The sequence below is a fragment of the Ursus maritimus genome, unplaced genomic scaffold, assembly GCF_017311325.1.
Source record: "Ursus maritimus isolate PB19 unplaced genomic scaffold, ASM1731132v1 scaffold_16, whole genome shotgun sequence".
NCBI classification, from domain to species: Eukaryota; Metazoa; Chordata; class Mammalia; order Carnivora; family Ursidae; genus Ursus; species Ursus maritimus.
In genome coordinates this window covers 2,283,048-2,303,754 of record NW_024424008.1, presented here as the reverse complement: position 1 = coordinate 2,303,754, position 20,707 = coordinate 2,283,048, and the positions used below count along the sequence as shown (strand labels likewise).

Sequence of the window (20,707 nt, the reverse complement as noted above, 5' to 3'; positions counted from 1 at the left end):
GTTGACAAATGATTTCTGACAAAAATCATGTCATTTAATCTTCACCCAACAGGGGTTGGTATTTACATACGAGGATACGGAGGTTGAATGATTTGTCTAGATAAGAATCATATTTTGAAAACACTAGTAAGTGAGAAAACTTCAGCAAAATTTTAGTCTCTGGCATCAAATCATAGCTAAAAGGTCAGTATCTGTAGGAGTATCACTTGTTTCCTCTTCTGATTATGAAAGTAATTTAAAGACACACATTAAGCTATATTTTAAAATCATCAATTTTATTAATAGAAGATTTAAGGAGAAAAGATTACCACCAGACTTCCTAACACTTTCAGAGTTTTGTGTGGTTGTAGGTTTAAAGCAGCAGGCATTTATCACGCACATTTAGACCATTTCATTTAAGTAGTTTCACGGCTCATTATTGGTCCTCTAAATACTTGGTCTGCCTCATTCTCACATTGTCAGTTTTGTTCACTATTGAACTATTGCAGACTATTTTCAAAGTTTGTATCAAAAAGCATATAGGCATTATGGTTTTGGAAACCTTCAATACCTGAGAATTCTTTTTTATTTTTTTTTAACCTTTATTTGTGAGTAATACCTTCCCTTGTCAAATATTTAGTATCCATATTGCCTTTCAAATTGCTGCCTCTCTCTTCATTTGATGGCATTAAGTATAAGATCAAGGCTCCATCCCTCACTGCCTTTGTGAAGAATGAATACCCATGCCATTTATAATTATAATAAACCTGTAGTACTCAAGAAATTGAAAAAGAAAAATAAGAAAAACATAGAATAGTAGCACTTTTAGAAAACAAAAAAAAGTTAAGAAAAATAACCATAAATCGAAATTGCAACAAGCAAAGGTAATGGTTTTTAACATTTTAGAATATTTAATTTTCAGCATTTTTCTTTGCTGAAAGAAAAATTTTTAATGAAGTTTCATATAAGTGGAATTCCTCATCCCGTGCTTTTTCTTAGCATTGTACATATAAATTTTCTGATGCATTGGGAAACTTCATAAACATTTTTTTTTAAGACTTTATTTATTTGACAGAGAGAGAGACAGCCAGCGAGAGAGGGAACACAAGCAGGGGGAGTGGGAGAGGAAGAAGCAGGCTCATAGCGGAGGAGCCTGATGTGGGGCTTGATCCCAGAACGCCAGGATCATGCCCTGAGCTGCAGGCAGACGCTTAACGACTGAGCCACCCAGGCGCCCCTGATATAAATTTTTTTCAATGGCCACTAAATGATGTCATATGGCTTTTATAATCTTTTCCCCAAATTTTGTTTGGTTTTACATACTGCTTACAAATTTTAAAATACGCACACACACACACATATTTGGATATATGTATATTGCACCTTACACAATTTTTAAATGTTTTCTTTCTAGGTCTTATAAACTTAAATAGAACTCTTTAATCAAGAATTTATGAGTTGTCTCCATGGGAATCTGTGAATTTCTTAAATTTATATGGAAAAACTTCATATATATTTACATTATTCTGGGGAGAGGAACTGTTTAGCTTTCATCAAATTCTCAAAATATTCCATTATTCAACCAAAAAACAGTTACAGAAGACCAGTCTTCACTCAAAATTTTGACCAGAATTCACTTCTCTATAACTTTTAATTTTTAATGGTTGACCTTCTGCTTTGTGATGCAACTTATTTACATGGAATTAGTTTTTCTGTTAAAGAGAGGTATGTAAATAAAGTGATTTTACATAATTAAGCAATGGTTTCCACATGTCTTACCAAGTGATTATTATGCCTCTTTCGTAACATAATAAATTTTTATATGTATAAGTTCTATGTGGGCACTCGATTGTTTCTATTTTTTTTTTCTGGTTAATTTTGTGCCAATATCAAACTGCGTTAAACATTTTAGTTTTATAATAAATTTAATTCACAAGAGGACTATATTCCCTTATTACTTACTCTCTTTAATTTTAAAGTCCTTTTTCATGTGTTTATTTTCTGGATTAAACTTGGATTTCCTATATTGAGTTCTAAAATAGCAGTTTTGGTTGGGAGTGTGCAAAATTTGTAGCTTAATTTTGGAAAAAAAAGTTGACATCCTTATACTATCAAGTCTACTCATTCATCAAATGTGGATTTTCCCTGCCTTTGTTTAAATCTTTAAAAATTTTTATTAAAATTTTGTACTTCTGCACTCATTATGATTATTAATATTTTGAGATATTTTGAATGAATATGAATTTTTTCATGACATATTCCAGTGTGTACTTATGACCTATGGAAATCCAGTGAATTTACCTTTTTTAGTGTTATATTGGTTTTTGTTATTTCCTTTTGCATTCATTCATTTTGCTAAACTTGTGCTACTTTTAAACATTTCGTGAGTTTTTTCTGTCTTATCACAACCAATTAATGGTTGCTGGTAAACCAAATATTTTGGGTTTATTATTTTATAAATCACAATTTTATTTGTTTTGCTTTCTGTCTTGTGTATCATCCATTTTGCTAAGCTATCATCAATTTTTAAATTTTTCCCCTTAATGCTCTTTTTCTGATTTTCTAGGTACAGCAAGAAGTTGCTTACAGGGCATCTGGCTGGCTTAGTCCATACAGCATGCAAGTCTTGATCTCAGGGTTGTAAATTAGAGTCCCATGTTGGGTGTAGAGATTACTTAAAAATAAAATCTTAAAAAAAAAAAAAAGCACAACAAATCCTTTTTTTAAAAAAGTTGCTTGCAAACAGTGCTATTTTCCCCTCTTTACAAATATTAATATATCTTAATCTTTGTTTCATATCTCACTGAAACAGTTGGAAATTCATGATCAGTGTAAAATAAGTATGATGGCAAACATCTTCAGTTTTTTTTGGTTGATTTAATGAGAACTCAGCTTCAATTTATATTAAATATGAGGTCTTTTAAAAACAATCGTATGTCTTTTTTTGAGCGTAATAAAGCAATGTTTTGTTTAAAGTTGCTTTTTGTTCTAGGAATCTTGGGTGTAGAATTTATTATTCTAGGCCTGTCGGTTTATCATTGATTTACTGACAGTCTTGGAACTCAGTCTTATTTCTCTCCTGTTTCTCAGTCACAGGATTTAGTCTCTACCAAAGTCAAGAGGCCGAGAGAAGGGAGGTACTAGAGGTGAAGACTCCAATAAGCAGCACCATAGAAGGCAAAGATAAGGCATATACTGACTAACTTTTTTTTTTTTTTTAAAAGATTTTATTTATTTATTTGGCAGAGATAGAGACAGCCAGCGAGAGAGGGAACACAGCAGGGGGAGTGGGAGAGGAAGAAGCAGGCTCATAGCAAACGAGCCTGATGTGGGGCTCGATCCCATAACGCCGGGATCACGACCTGAGCCGAAGGCAGACGCTTAACCGCTATGCCACCCAGGCGCCCCTATACTGACTAACTTCTGACATGAGGAATGGAGTTTCCTACAGGATGGTGGGGATATCCAGCCCCTTATCTCTGGAGTTTCCTACAGGATGGTGGGATATCCAGTGCCTCATTTCTCAGGGTGCAGGTCTTTGACGGGTTTACTTACTAGTTCAAGAAGGTCTTGGAAGAGACCTGCAATGCCTTCTGTAGCTCTGTCTGCTCTCCTGGCTTCAGCTGCCTGTGTTCAGCCTTGTGTTGTTCAGAACAGATTCCTGTCCTTGCTTGCCACCCCTGGAGTCTGGGGTTACTGTATAAATTAGATCTGTGAGATGCCTGATCCTGGTGTGGTGCTCTCCAGGCCCTCCCTACTTTATAACAAGCATCCTCCAGGGTCTTCTTGGGCATTGCAATGGGAATACAACCCAAGTGCTCTTAGGGGTTAGTCGTAAAATGTTTTTGGGTCCATTCAACTCTAGTCCCAGAGCAGTCCACCAGATGGACAGTTTTTCACTCCAGGTTCCCCAAGGATTAATTCTTGTCTGAAAATAGTGCTCTTCATTCTAGGAAGGTTTTGAAGTCTCCCTGTCTCAAAGTACATCTTTACTCTATATACTTTCCAGAGATTGCCCCTGTCTATTTCCTGTATCACAAACATTATGAGTTACCTCTTTATGTTGCTTCCTCATCCTCACCTCCTATAGATTTCTTGTCTCACTGCAATTTAACTTTTGTTTTAACATTACCTAGAAAGTGCTCTTGCTAATGACCTCAAGTGCCAAAAATAGTGGATCTTACCTGAATGTAATCTTACCTAACCCTCTCTATTTGTCTGTGTTGATCAGTTCCTTTTTTAGGACCACTTGTCTCTTTTGTCTTTCATGACGTTGTAATTTTAGTGTTAATTAAACTGGAATAGAAGAGTGATATAGAATTTGTATTCAGATCAAATGTTCCTTAGAGATGGATTCTTTGATCATTTTATCTAAAATAGCAGTCCTGACCCTATAATTCTCTGCTCTATTTATCTCTATGGCATATATCGCAACATGTCATATTATTAAGTCATTTATTTGTATTTTTCACATTAAAATCTAAGCCCTTGCAAAGCCTGCTTTTAGTAATTTTTGTTCACTGCTCTGTCCCCAGCACTAGACCAGTTCCTGGCACATAGTAGATATTTTATGAACGTTTGTCAAATAGATGAATGAATATTGAGAAGAGTAAATAGAGAAGCAGTCTAGAGGAATTTCAAAGTGTGATGCTTACATTCATATGCAGTCACATTTTACCCTTTTCTGTTTAATAATACATGTATTCTAGCTACATATACTATTATTAAATAAAACCTTAATTTTTATTTTAATTTTATCAAATTAGCTTAAGAAACTCCATTTATTTGTTGCTTAAGGACTGCTGTCAGAGATTCTAATAGTTAAAAATTACACGAAATACAGTAACATTGTGATGGAATGGAACCAATATATATTTAAGTTTTTATTTTAATTCCAGTTAGTTAGCATACAGTGTTATATTAATTTCAGGTGTACAATATAGTGATCCAACACTTCCATATATTCCTCTGTGCTCATCAAGATAAGTGTACCCTTTAATTCCTACCACCTATTTAACCTATCCCCTTCCTCACCTCCCCTCTGGTAACCATCATTTTATTCTCTATAACTAAGAGTCTATTTCTTGATTTCTCTCTCTCTTATTTTCCCCCTTTGCTTGTTTCTTTTGTTTCTTAAATTCCATGTGTTAGTGAAATTATATGGTATTTGTCTTTCTCTGACTTACTTTGCTTACTATATATATATATCTATCTCCCACATCTTCTTTATCTATTCATCAATTGATGGACACTTGGGTTGCTTCCATATCTTGGCTATTGTAAATAATGCTGCTATAAACATAGGGCTGCATGTATCCCTTTGAATTATTGTCCTTGTATTCTTTGGGTAGGTACGCAGTAGTGTGATTGCTGGGTCATAAGATAGCTCTATTTTTACCTTTTTGAGAAACCTCTGTACTCTTTTCCAGAGTGGCTGCACCAGTTTACATTCCCACCAAAAGTGCACTAGTGTTCCTTTTTCTCCACATCCTCGCCAACATTTGTTGTTTCTTGTGTTGTTGATTTTAGCCTTCTGACTGGTGAGAGGTGATACCTCATTGTAGTTTTGATTTGCATATCCCTGATGATGAGTGATGTTGAGCATCTTTTCATGTGTCTGTTGGCCATCTGTATGTCTTCTTTGGAAAAATGTCTGTTCATGTCTTCTGCATGTTTTTAAAATTGGATTATTTGTTTTTCAGATGTTGAATTTTTTAAGTTCTTTATGTATTTTGGATACTAACCCGTTATTGGATATGTCATTTGCAAATATCTTCTTCCATTCTGTAGGTTGCCTTTTAGTTTTATTGATTATTTCCTTTGCTGTGCAGAATCTTTTTCTTTTTATGTAGTCCCGATAGTTTATTTTTGCTTTTGTTTCCCATGTCTCAGGAGATATCTCTAGAAAGAAGTTGCTATGGCCTATGTCAAACAAGTTACTGCCTGTGCTCTCTTCTAGGATTTATATGGTTTCAGGGCTTACATTTAGGTCTTTACTCCACTTTGAATTTATTTTTGTGTATGGTGTAAGAAAGTGGTCCAGATTCATTCTTTTGCGTGTTGCTGCCCAGTTTTGGAATGGAATCAATATTTTGATCCATGTGTGAAAATTCATTTTTTTGCTATAATCAAAGATCCGTAATGTTTTAGCAATTTTGTTTAATAGAATATTACATTGTTTGGATTTTGTAATACATTGCAAGGTGAGGTGTAGCCTGCTAAAATTAAGGTACACCAAGTCGTACATTATTATTGTCAAGCTATAGCCAAAGGAAGTCACAGACTTGCCAGCACATTTGGGCAATTTGCTGCTGGACTGCAAAAAAGCATGGTCAGGGGGGTAAGCAATTCTGGTGGAACAGCAATTATTTATATTCTTAATTTTGGTAACAATAAATTTGTAGTTGATAAAAAATGTGAAGTCGTAACCAGGAAGGACTTGGGAATAGCAATGCGTTGTTCAGGGCACCGTAGAAAATGCTATGGAGATAAATGGTATAGATTTCCAAAAGAAGAACATTGATAAGCATTTCGTAGGCTTATTCTCTACCTGAAACCACAACGTATTTCAGAAAATCTACAAATATCTAAAATTATCTTCTCTAATAGAATGTCAGTTGCTCTGGGAATGACTGCTGTCTGATAGTTTTCACTAATGAACTTGCCCAAAGGAAAGGTAAATATGCTCAGTGGGTTTCTTCACGGCATCGGAGGGACTAAGTGATAATGACAATAGAATAGGATGGAATTATGCATATTTTCAATCACAGACAATGAATTGGCCTAAACTGGACCTTTGATAACAGAATAATAAGATGAATCTCAGTATGGCAAGCAAAGTTATGGAACACTATGAACTTGCAGAAAGGGAATGTAAAAATGGGCATATTGATGCTTATTAGCAAAACCCTTTTGTGAACCCAGACGTGGCCTAGCATCAACAAGTAGATGTTGTAATCCACTTCCTGGAGGAGTCTTCTTGGGTTACCTGAGATGAGTGGTCATGAGATTATTCTAGTGATGCTATCATGGGCAATAAATAAATAAATCAGTCTACTCCACTGATTCTTTCTGAAGCTCAAAATTGCTCTGTTTGTCAACAGGGACAACCAGAAACTCAGGACCACTATGCATCACTACCAGATCGACACGTAGCTAGCAAGTGGAGGGTATTGATGGTTCCTGGCTTCGATAGGGACATATTCTGGATTTCAATGTGCATATCTGGTCATGGAAGCAGATGCTTCAAATATCACCAGAGGATTAGAACAGAAAGTATTTTAATTTGGATCCTCTGTTTATATAGATCCATCTTCCAACAGACTAGTGGAAAGATGCTCAACATCACTCATCACCAGAGAAATAAAAATCAAAACTATAATGAGATATCATCATGCATCAGTCAGAATGGCTAAAATTAACAAGATAGGAAATGACAGGTGTTGGGGAGGATATCGAGAAAGAGGAACCCTCTTGCACTGTTGGTGGGAGTGCAAACTGGTGCAGCCACTGTGGAAAGCAGTATGGAGGTTCCTCAAAAAGTTAAAAATAGAACTACCCTATGATCCAGCAATTGCAATATTAGGTATTACCCGAAGGATACAAAAATACTGATTTGAAGGGGCACATTCACCCTGATGTTTATAGCAACGTCATCAACAGTAGCCAAATTATGGAAAGAGCTCAAATGTCCATTGACTGATGAGTAGATAAAGAAGATGTGGTAAAAAAATACAATATTACTCAGCCAATAAAAGAGAATTTAATCTTGCCATTTGCAAGGATGTGATGGAGCTAGAGAGTAGTGTGCTAGGCGATACGAGTCAGAGAAAGACAAATATCGTGTTATTTCACTCATATGTGGAATTTGAGAAACAAAACAAATGATCATATGGGAAAAAAAGAGAGAGGCAAACCAAGAAACAGACTCTAAACTGTAGAGAACAAACAGATGGTTACCAGAGGGCGGGTGGGTTAAATAGGAGATGGGGATTAAGGAGTGCAGTTGTTGTGCACAGGCCTTGTAGGAAAGTGTTGATTCACCATATTGTACACCTGCAGCTAAAAACTAATATTACACAGTATGTAACTAACTGGAATTTAAATAAAAACTAAAAAAAAAAAAAAAAGTACCCATCTTACTGCCTTACACCATAAAACCAGAGGAGAAAAGATTAATCTATTATCTGGAGTGATTAAAGCCAATTAAGTAAGGGGAAATTAGGTTGCTTCTATGCAACGGAGACAGGCAGACTATGCTGGGAACCCAGGATATCCCCCGAGGTGCCTCATAGTACTTCCATGCCCACTAGTAAGGGTTAATGGAAAAGTATACTAACTGATAAAGGGGCAGGATGACTGAGAATTCAGACCCTTTAACAGTGAAGGTTTTGGATACTCTGCCAAGTTTTGACAGAGTTGGGATAAATATGGTAGATATCCATTATGACCTTGTGAACTATTACAGAAATTAGAGCTGTTGTAGCTATGAATATTTTGGATTTGCTTTTAATAAGTGAGCTGCTATTTTTATATATGAACAAGGCTTCTCTTTCCTTTCCATTTTTATTTTATACACAAGTTATTGGAAGTTAACTTTACAGTTTCGTCTGTAGTAGGTAACAGAATATTTGATTGGACTCTGATGGAATTTGAGGTATAGGGTAATTTTCCCAGCAATGTATGCAATGACTCTTGGGATTGTGCATTTTGTTATTTTGGGGAAAAGGTGAGAACTTCTTTGTATGAAGAGTAGCTGTATCATTTATGTCTTTATTATTATTTATTTATTTATTTATTATTTTTTAGCTCTTTTAAGATAGAAATATTGAGTTGTTTTATTGTTGTGTGGGAGTTCAAATGTGCGTGAAATGGTGCATAGGGAAGCTGAGTCGTCAAAGGTGTGACCGAGGCTGTTAATCAACTTACTGTGCCTCAGAGCAGTTTTTTGGCCTGCTCTGGGAAAGGATTTGGAGGCTTTACGTATATGCCTTTATCCACGGGAATGATGCTAAACTTTGGCAGTAGAGGGCACTGGAGAGACATCATAAGGAGAAAGGTTTTTTTTTTGTCTTTAAGCGAGGTAAAATTCAAATAACATAAAATTCCGCATTTTAACCATTTTAAAGTATATAATTCGGTGGCTTCTAGCACATTCACAATGCCGTACAACTGTTAATTCTAATTATAGAACTTTTACCATCCTCCAAAGAAACCCTTTTGTACACAGTTGTTTCCCATTTTCCCTCCCTTTAGCCCATGGTAATTACTTAGCTGCTTTCTGTCCTTACGGATTTGCCTATTTTAGATATTTCATATAAATATCATACAATATGTGTATTTTTCTGTCTGGCTTTCTTTCATTTAGCATAATATTTTCAAGGATCATCTGTGTTGTAGCATGTATCAGTGCCTTTACTTTTTCTGGCTGGGTAATTTTCTATTGTATGGGTATACCGCATTTGTTTAATGCATTCATCAGTTGATGCACATTTGGGTTGTTTTCATATTTTGGCTATTAGGAATAACGTTGCTATAAATATTCATGTACAAATTTTTGTGTGGACATACATTTTCAATTCTCTTGGGTGGCACCTAAGAGTGGAATTGCTGGGTTGTGTGGTGACTCCTGTTTAATCAAAGAGCGGCCTCACTCAAAGACTCTTTTATTTTCTCCATAACTTCACCAACACTCACTATCTGTATTTTTTTTTAAAGCTGTTTTTTTTTTAAAGCATTTTATTTATTTATTTGACAGAGAGAGAGCACAAGCAGGGGGAGCAGCAGGCAGAGGGAGAGGGAGAAGCAGTAACCCGCTGAGCAAGGACCCTGACGCGGGGCTCGATCCCAGGAAGCTGGGGTCACGTCCCAAGCAGAAGGCAGACACCCAACCGACTGAGCCACACAGGCGCCCCACTATCTGTATTTTTAATCATAACCATCCTCGTGGGTGTGAAGTAGTATCTCATTGTGATTTTGTTCTGTACAGTAATGAAGACACAGCTAATGCTGTTTTGAAAAGACAGGTTCAAATTAAATTGTCAACTGGATATGAAAATACATGTGCTAGAAAAGACAAATAGGCAATTAAAAATAAAATAGTGCGACAGTATTAACATCACATGAGGCAAAACAAATGGGTAAATACAAAGCACATGACGGAGAGGAATAGTTTATAAAGATAAAACAGAGTGCACATCCTTTTTTATAGTCATGGCACATAGAGTGGAGAGAATAATTAACTGCTCTCATCTTTCTGTTGTGTCAGAATTTTTGCTGAAACTCCAGGTTAGATGTTAGATGTTTACATATTTTCAAAAGAACTGAGAGACACATCCCCAGAGAGTTGTTGAAAGTGGTCTACACTTGGGGCTCCTACACATAGACTTATGCTGTGTGTTTCTGTGTGAATGAAAAAGTTTGGAGGCATCTTTGAGGATGGTTCAACATTGCTATTTACCATTTGATGAACTTGTATAATCGTTCAACCTGAGCACCTATTTCTTTGTGAAAAAGGGTTAATAGTAATGTTTCCTAGCAAAGAAGGCTGCTATGAAGACTATATGAAATTAGCTGATCCATTGTGGGAAAGTGGACACTGGAAAGAACCTTCAAGGTTATGTGTTGTTATTACCCTACTCCTTTGGGGTGGAAACAGTGGAGGTTGGCTTAAGCTCAAGCCCTTTTCTGTGACTGTCTCTTGCATACCTTTTCTTATTGGAGGATTGCTTCAGTCTGAATCAGTGGCTATTGTCGGTCAAGGGTGAAGTAATAGCTCCTCTTGGAGAAAGTTTATAGTCTCTGTTTTTGGGTAAGTTTCCAAACATTACTCTTAGGATGGCTGGTCCCACATTATGGACTCACTTCCTGCATGTCTGCTGTGCTGCCCAGTGCTCACTTCCCTGGTGGGATGAGCTTCTGGTGTTGCTTAAGCCCTGAGCTGTCTTCTAAGAGGTTGTTCTCCAAGATGGACTCATGCAAACTTTCTGAGGTCATTCTTCATATCATGGTCCAGGATATGTGATACATAGGTCTACAGACTATCTTATACTGCTGACCAACCACATCATGTATTAAGCATCTGTCACATGCAGAGCTCCTGTACTAGGCTCAGAGAAGGTACAAAACAAACATGGGTCAGCGCTCTTATATTCAAAAGTGTACCTTTTTGTTAGATGTGCAAATGACAAAATTTAATTTAGATTTAATTGATTATTTAGAGCTACTTTTCTAGGGCATTTTCTAGGACCATTTTCTTCTTTTCCTAAGAAGAAAACTTTGCTGCATAATTAGATCAGTTTTTCCATGTGTATATCATATCTAAACCTGTTTTCTTTATTATTTTTTTAATGGTTTTTTATTATATTATGTTAGTCACCATACAGTACATCCCCGGTTTCCGATGTAAAGCTCGATGATTCATTAGTTGCATATAACACCCAGTGCACCATGCAATACGTGCCCTCCTTACTACCCATCACCGTAAACCTGTTTTCTTTATTATCTCTTTTGCTTGTCATGGCATGCTGTGACTTTGTGAATCAACAAAATGCTATGATCATTACTACTTTTAACTTGAAGAATTGAAGCAGAGAGAGGTTTCATAGGTTCCTTAAGATAATGTAGCAATTCTGAAACAGAGCAAGAGGAACAGGGAGAATAGTGCAAAGGTTATGCAATCAGTCTTCCAAGGAGTAGAATCCCAGCTCCCCCACTTGAAAACTATGTTGGTGGGGCAAGTTCTGTAACCCCCAGTGCCCTAGATCCCTTAACTGTACATTGGGAATAATATTGTATGTGCCTCACAGGGTTATTGTGAATATTAAATCAGACTCTGTGTGTATGTGTGTGTGTGTGTGTGTGTGTGTGTGTGTGTATTTCAGTTATCTGCCCTATAAGAAGTACTTAGCACTTGTTAACCATTAATTAATTAATTGATTATTATTATTGAGATTACCTGGTACAAAAATAAAACTTTTTTCTCTGTCTTTTTACAATAGACATTTATTTTCTTTTCCTTATTATGAAAATGACATGAAAAACACATAAATATGTACAAGTTAGAGTCAATTCATGCACAGTTTTAAAGTCTTCATTTTCTATTACTGTTAGTGAATTCTTTTGGATAAATTTTTGTTTACATTTAGACCATTTCTTTTGGATGTCTTTCTAAATATAGGATTACTGGACAAAAGAATATGAACATTTATGAACATTCCAGTAAATTTTATCAAATTACTTTTTGGTCCATTTGGGCCACTTTACATTCCTACCTGCTATGTATAGGAGTACCAGTCTCAGAACGGCATCCGTGGTCAGCAACATTTCACTTTTCAATTCTTACTTATTTTAGTAACAGGAAATTTCATTGTAATTGTCATATGCATATTTTGATCAATGAGACTGACAGTTTTCATGATTTTATTGGTCATTTTTTTTCTGCTAGTGAGAGATAAAGGCAGATTACAACCAAGGTATAATGAGATCTAAAACCTCTGTCCTTTCCTCACACCTTAATGGCCTTGTAAAGCTGAGTTACTTAGTGGATGTATCTTCACTCAGCCCAAGCAGTCTCTGGAAGCCCAATCTGAGCTCTGGCATCCTAAGTGCATAGACCATGGGGTTGAGTGCAGGGGGGATAACATTGTGCAGCACATTAAGGAGTACAGGGATTAGGGGGATCTTTTTCTCTGCAAGGTGTGTGACAGACAGCACAATGATACCTGTGTAGAAGAAGAGGATGAGGATGAGGTGGGAGCTACAGGTAGCCAGAGCCTTCGACATTGCTTCCAGCGAGTTCAACCTCAGCACAGAGCGAAGGATTAACACATAAGAAGAAAAAACCAGAGCCACATCACTCCCAGGCAGGATCCATGCTAAGATCAGTTGGTAAAATTTGTTCACAGTGATGTCATCACAGGCCAGACTGGTGACCCCCAAGTTAGAGCACAGGCAGTGGTCAATTTCATTCTTGGAGCAGTAGTGTCGCTGGGAAGCCAGTACAGGCACTGGGATAGTAAACAGGCCGTTCCTGAGCACCATAAATCCTGTGGCTTTGATCACGAAAGCTTCAGTGACTATGGATGGGTATTGAAGAGGGTGACAGATGGCTATGTATCTGTCCACTGCCATGCAGAGGAAGATACCAGATTCCATACACAAGAAGCAGTGGATGGCATAGATCTGAGCAAAGCACTCAGGGAGGCTGATAGCCTTGGCATCAAACCAGAAGATAGCCAGGATCTTGGGCATGATGGTGGTGGCCAGGCCCATGTCCACAACTGCCAATATGCCTAGAAAATGGTACATGGGCACGTGCAGTGTGGTCTCATATTGGATGGTGATCATGATGAGGATGTTGGCACCAAGTGCTAAGATGTAGAGCAGAGCCAGGGGCAGGGAGAGCCAGTGCTGCCACTCGTGAATGCCTGGGAGCCCCATGAGGATGAACTGGGAAATCTGGAGGCTGGAACTGTTGGTAACACTAGCGGAGGGATCCATGGTACAGGTGCCCCGTTCTCAGTGTATGTCCATAAAACTGAAATAGGAGGAAGACGGCATTTGAAAGTTCAGCTCGGGGTCCTCATAATGCAGACTCCCACCAATGATCCAGTTTCTTTTAAGTGTGAATAACCCTCAACATTCTTTTTTGCTTCTGGAAATATTCCACAGGGGAGTAATAAAGCCAAAATTTGTCCTAAACATAAAGGTTGGAATTAACCATTTATTATTACCACTGTGTATCTAATGAGCATGTTCAAATGTATTGCTCAAGCATAATCTTTTTACTAACAGATAACAAATATTAATATTTAGTTTCCTTCCATTTTTCTATTTTATATTTAAGCAGTTCACATCATTATATGAGGATAATGTCGTATTTTGCCTTTGTATTTAAGTATTGTATTCTAGAATATAAAATAGGCACTCGGTAAAAATTTATGACATGGATGAATAAATAAACTACAACTTTCCAGTATCATTGAAAGCAACGTGGAATCTTAATTTTGATGACTGCTTTATATTTCTATATTTGGGTGCTCCATGATTTAATCACCACTATCTTCTTTTCAGATTATTTCCTTTAAGTAGAATTTTTAAAATGATACAAGAGCGATACGTACGAAGAACATAGCCATTTTAAAATTTTATTTTCAGTAATATTTTGATTTTAAGTGTCATACGTGTACATGGTTAAAAGTCAAATAAAATAAAAAAATACAAACAACAGACAGTAAGACTTCGGTCTCCCAAATCTCTTTCTTTTCACCAGAGGCAGCTAGTAGCCCAGTTTCTTAGGAATCCTTCCAGAGATAGTTTTTGCGTGAACAAGAATATATGTATATTTTTCTTATAAAAGACAAAAGCAAATGTTAGCATACTAATCATACTCTTTGTCCTTTGTTTCCTTTCCTTTTCTTTATTACTTAATTATCTCGGACACTGCTCCATATCACAAACTAGATTCGCCTCACTGTTCAGTGATTGAACTGTTCGATCACTGTTCAATGATTTTCTACCACACGGATATCTGATAATTTAATGAGAACTTCTGACATTCAATTTGTTTCCAGTATTTTGTTACTGTAAAAATGATGTACTAAATGTCCTGTTCATATATCTTTATGCATATGTATAAGTTTATAGGATAATTTCTAAGAGTGAATTGGGGGGGTAAAATGGAAAAAGAAAGACTTGGCTTGATATTACCAAATTGTTTTTCAAGAAGTTATTCTGCCCCTCTATGAGCATATGGATATTTTAAATGCTCTTGATGTATACTGAAATGTTGCTTCATAGATACACTATAGTACTTTACATACCTAGAGTTTGCCCGGGACTGTGTTTATTTCACCACATCCATCCATTTTATCACATCACAAATTAGGAATTTTAATTCAAAAATCTTTATTAATAAGTAAGTAAAAATTGGTATTTCGATTTTGGTTCTGTTTTCACTTCATTGTTGAATGACCTTTGACATTTTTTCTTTTTTTTTTTTTTTGAACTTCAACATTTTCAAAGATTTACTTTCCATTTATATGCTTCACTAATTTTCTCTTTTGTCTTTATGTGCAACTTAACTCATAGTATTAAATGAAATAATGTTTTTCAAACCTCAGTGTGGAGTCTAACAGTACAACCTTATTAATTTGTATGGATTTCATTATATCTTTTTTTTTATTTCATTATATCTTAAGGATATTACCTCTGTTGAATTTTCTGGAAATATTTCCTCTAATTCATATTCCATTAAATTCGATCTATCTTTTCTAAAAAACGATTTACACACATATGTATACACAAACTTTTATGTAGTCATAACAATTGTACTTTTTATATTATTTTGTGACTTTTAAGCTTTTAATGATGTAAAATCCAGTATTTTAATAAATATTTACTAGTATATTCTTTATGAGAATTTATTTTAATTTTTAAAAGAATTTGGAATTTCTGGGGTGCCTGGATGGCATAGTCGGTTGAGTGTCAGACTCTTGGTTTTGGCTCAGGTCTGATCTCAGGGTTGTGAGATTGAGTCCTGTGTTGGGCTCCACACTCAATGGGGAGTCTGCTTGAGTTTCTCTCTCCTTCTGTCTCTGCCTCTTCCGCTGCCCCCCACTCCATTCTCTCTCTCTCTCTAAAATAAATAAATTAAAAAAAAAAAGAATTTGAAATTTCACATGGAGTGAAAAAGTATCTAAATTAATTTCTCCCTACTAATAGTTTAAGCATTGTTTCAGCACCATTCAGTAAATGAGACTTCTTTTTTCTCATTATTCTGAATGCTCTTTTTTGGTCATATATTAAATTCCAACATATTTTAAAGATCACTGACTCCCAGGACAATCTTTTCTGTTTTTAGTGTCACTACCAATTGAATCATGTATTTACCACACAGTAGGGGAGATTCGTAGTAATAACTTCAAAAAATGTTTTAAATTAGTGTTAATTTAAATGCTATTTTTTTGGAATATTATATTTAAAAATACAAATTAATTATGGACGAATTGATGTCTTTACCCATTGATTCTTTCCATTCAGAAATCTATATGTTTTTCCTGTTATAGATATTTTTGGAATTTTATCTGTTATTATTACTTTTCTCTCTTTGAATTTCCTAATTGGCTACTATTACATAAAAAACCTCCTGTAGACTACTGTTTTTTAAGACACTTTCTAAAATATAGCTCTTTTACACTATTGCTTTCGAAAGCTAATAGTTTTTTAATAAATTTTCTGTTTTCACATTTTTTTGGTAGGAGAATATATTTCCTACCATTAGATAAGTTTGACTATTGTAAATTTTTATTTTGTATCATATTGAAATGTTTATACATTTCTAAACAATATAAGGAAACTGATAGTCAACATCTGTGTCTAGGTCTGGACTTGAAGTAGAATGTCTTTAGAACTTTCACTTCAGTGTGCCACTAGCTAATGCTTTTCTGATGAATGGTCTCCATTAGTTTTGGTGATTTGATGCCTATTTCTAGTTCTTGATTTTAGAAAAAATCAGAAATGGGTAAACTCAATCACTATCTTTTTTCAGGATCTTGGATCTATAATTTAAATGAGAGGATCTCCTGCTGGCACCATTCTTTCAGCTTTGACAGCATGCCTCCCCAGTGTCAGGCTCTGAGAGGCAGGCTTTGGTTGCTCTTTTGTTAGGCATGGGTTTCTACTTCCTCTAACATGTCCCGAGGATTGCTCGGTCTCATTTTTTTCTCGCTTGTTTTCCAGACCTCAGGCTTTTGTCTCTGTAGGGAAGGTCTTGAGGAATAAGAGGGCCAAAGTCAGAAGGATCAAAAGAAGGAAGCGAAGTGAGAAAGCCAAGGATGGGGAGAAAGAGAGGCAGAGCAACCAGAACCCAGGGCTAGAAACACAGAGCAAGAAAATGGCCCCCTCCCCACCCCTCCCTTCTCCTTCCTTCCCCTTGGCCCCTGGTTACTCCCTGCTAGAAGGTCCTGTAGAGATCCTTTCCAAATGAAACTGCCTTCTGTAGCCGCTTCTATTCTCTTGGCTACACCTGTCTTTTATGCCTTTGTTGCTGGGAGTACAACTTCTCCTCTCCCCTGAGGCCTGGGCTGTTGCACAGATTGGAGCCCGGAGTTGCCCTAGACCTTCTTGGCTATTCTCTAGGTCCTCTGTGAGACTCTCTGTAAACATTTTTCCTGTGTGAATCAAGGCGTGGTGTCTTTTTGACATAGCCACAAATGGCCCCAATGATCTTAGAGGAATATCAAGCTTGGCTCAGTGAATAGAAATACTCAGCTCCCAGTCCCATGGAAAGCACTATTAGGTGGTCACTCTGTCTTTAAAATTTTTTTAATTTTTAGGTTAGCCATTTACTTTTTCTTTTTAAAATTTTTATTTTAAGTTTTATTTTAATTCCAGGTAGTTAACATACACTGTTGTATTAATTTCAGGTGTACAATATACTAATTCAACACTTCCCTGTATCACTCAGCTCTCATCACAACTGTACTCCTTAATCCCCATCACCTAATTAACTCATCCCCTCACCCACCTCCCTTCTGGTTACCATCCATTTGTTCTCTATAATTAAGAGTCTGTTTCTTGATTTCTCTCCCTCTTATTTTTTCTCTTTTGTTTCTTAAATTCCACATATGAGTGAAATCAAATAGTATTTGTCTTTCTCTGACTGGGTTATTTTGCTTAGCATAATACTCTGGTTCCATCCACGTCATTGCAAATGGCAAGATTTCATTCTTTTTTATGGCTGAGTAATATACAATGGGATATTATTCAGCCATAAAAAAGAATATATATATCACATCTTCTTTATCCATTCATCAATTGAAGGACACTTGGGCTTCTTCCATATCTTGGCTATTGTAAATAATGCTGCTATAAACAGGGCTGCATGTATCCCCTTGAATTAGTTCTTGTATTCTTTGGGTAAATACCCAGTAGTGTGATTGCTGGATCATAAGATAGCTCTATTTTTACCTTTTTGAGAAATCTCTGTACTGTTTTCCAGAGTGGCTGCACCAGTTTGCATTCCCACCAAAAGTGCACTAGTGTCCTTTTTCTCCACATCCTCGCCAACACTTGCTGTTTCTTGTGTTGTTGATTTTAGTCTTCTGACAGGTGAGAAGTGATATCTTACTATAGTTTTGATTTGTATTTCCCTGATGATGAGTGATGTTGAGCATCTTTTCATGTGTCTGTTGGCCATCTTATGTCTTTGGAAAAACGTCTGTTCATATCTTCTGCCCATTTTTTAGATTGGATTATTTGTTTTTTTGGATGTTGAATTTTTAAGTTCTTTATGTATTTTGGATACTAACCCTTTACTGAAGATGTCATTTGCAAATCCCTTTCTAATTTATTTTTGTGTTTGGTATAAGAAAGTGGTACAGTTTCATTCTTTTGCATCTTGCTGTCCAGTTTTCCCAGCACTATTTGTTGAAGAGACTCTCTTTTTCCCATTGGATATTCTTTCCTGCTTTGTTGAAGATTAATTGACCATATAATTGTGAGTTTATTTATGGATTTTACATTCTGTTCTATTGATCTATATGTCTATTTTTGTGCTAGTACCATACTGCCTTGATCACTATAGTTGTGTAATAGAACTTGAAGTCTAGAATTGTGATGCCTCCAGCTTTGCTTTTCTTTTTCAAGTTTGCTTTGGGTATTCGGGGTCTTGTGGTTTCATACAAATTTTGGGATTGTTCTAGTTCTGTAAAAAATGCTGTTGTTATTTTGATAGGGATTGCATTAAGTGTATAAACTATTTTGGGTAGTACAGATATTTTAAGAATATTTGTTCTTCCAGAGCATAGAATGTCTTTCCATTTCTTTGTGTCCTCTTCAATTTCTTTCATCAGCGTTTTATAGTTTTCAGAGTATAGGCCTTTCACCTCTTTGGTCAGATTTATTCCTAGGTATCTTATTATTTTGGTGCAATTGTAAATGGTATTGTTTTCTTAATTTCTCTTTCTGCTGCTTCATTATTGGTGTATAGAAATGCAACAGATTTCTGTACATTGATTTTGTATCCTGAATTTACTGAATTCGCTTATTAGCTCTAGCTGTTTTTTGGTGGTGGTCTTTCGTTTTTTGTTGTTGATGTTCTTTCAAGTTTTCTGAATATGTTTTCTGCAAATAGTGAAAGTTCTACTACTTCCTTACCAATTTGGATGCTTTTTATTTCTTTTTGTTGTTTGATTGCTCTGGCTAGGACTTTCTAGTACTATGTTGAATAAAAATGGTGAGAGTGGACATCCTTGTTTTGTTCCTCAGCTCTCAGTTTTTCCCCAATTAAGGATGGTGTTAGCTGTGGGTTTTTCATAGATGGCCTTTATTATGTTTCGGTACATTCCTTCTAAACCTACTTTGTTGAGGGTTTTTTATCATGAATGGATGTTGGACTTTGTCAAATGCTTTTTCTGCATCTAGTGAAATGATCATATAGTTCTTATCCTTTATCTTCTTAATGTGATGTGTTACACTGATTGATTTGCAAGGGTTGAACCACACTTGCAACTTAGGAATAAATCCCACTTGATTGTGATGAATGATTTTTTTTTTAATGCATTGCTGAATTTGGTTTGCTAGTATTTTCTTGGGTAGTTTTTGTATCTATGTTCATCAGGGATATTGGCCTATAGCTCTTTTTCTTAGTGGAGTTTTTATCTGGTTTTGGTATCAGGGTAATGCTGACCTCATAGAATGAATTTGGAAGTTTTCCTTCCTTTTCTTTTCTTTTCTTTTCTTTCTTTTTTTTTTTGGAATAGTTTGAGGATAGGTATTAACTCTTCTTTAAACGTTTGGTAGAATTCCCCTGTGAAGCCGTCTGGACCTGGCCTTTTGTTTGTTGGGAGTTTTTTGATTACTGACTCCATTTCTTTACTGGTTATCAGTCTGCTCAAATTTTCTGTTTCTTCCTGTTTCAGTTTTGGTAGGTTATATATTTCTAGGAATTTATCCATTTCTTCTAGGTTGTCCAATATGCTGGCATATAGTTTTTCATAATATTCTTTTATAATTGTTTGTATTTCTGTGGTGTTGGTTATTATTTCTCCTTTCTCATTTGTGATTTTATATATTTTAGACCTTTAACTTTTTTTCTTGGCAAGTCTGGTTAAAGGTTTATCAATTGTATTGATTTTTTTTCCCCCAGAGAATTATCTCTTGGTTTCATTGATCTGTTATGTTTTATTTATTTATTTATTTATTTATGTATGTATGTATGTATGTATGTATGTTTCTATATCATTTTTTTAATAAGGATTTTATTTATTTATTTTTCAGAGAGAGAGAGAGCACTATTGGGGGAGTGGCAGGCAGAGGGAGAAGCAGGGTCCTCACTGAGCAAGGAACCCAACGAGGGAATTGATCCCAGAACCCTGGGATCACGACCTGAGGCAAAGGCAGACACTTAACCAACTGAACCACCCATGCATCCCTATAATTTCTTAAAAAAAAAAAAGATTTACTTGCTTATTTTAGAGAGAGAGTGACAGAGCAAGCAGGGAGAGGGGCAGAGCAAGAACGAGAGGTGGGAGAGAGAGAGAGAGAGAGAGAAAGAGAGAGAGAGAATCCTGAAGCAGATTCCCCGCTGAGCACAGAGCCCAATGCAGGGCTCTTGATCCCAGGACCCTGAGACCATGACCTGAGCTGAAACCAAGAGCCAACTGCTCAACTGACTGAGCCACTCAGGCACCCCTCTGTATCATTTATTTCTCTTCTAGCCTTTATT

The 20,707-nt window shown here is 36.1% G+C and overlaps 1 protein-coding gene across 1 annotated transcript; it reads right to left on the bottom strand.

Annotated features, from left to right (window-relative positions):
* Positions 1-12,513: 12,513 nt before the first annotated feature.
* LOC103681441 (olfactory receptor 56B4) lies at positions 12,514-13,623 on the bottom strand. The gene has a single exon (XM_008711004.1). The coding sequence runs from the start codon at positions 13,477-13,479 to the stop codon at positions 12,514-12,516; it is 966 nt and encodes a 321-aa protein (XP_008709226.1). The 5' UTR covers positions 13,480-13,623.
* Positions 13,624-20,707: the final 7,084 nt, after the last annotated feature.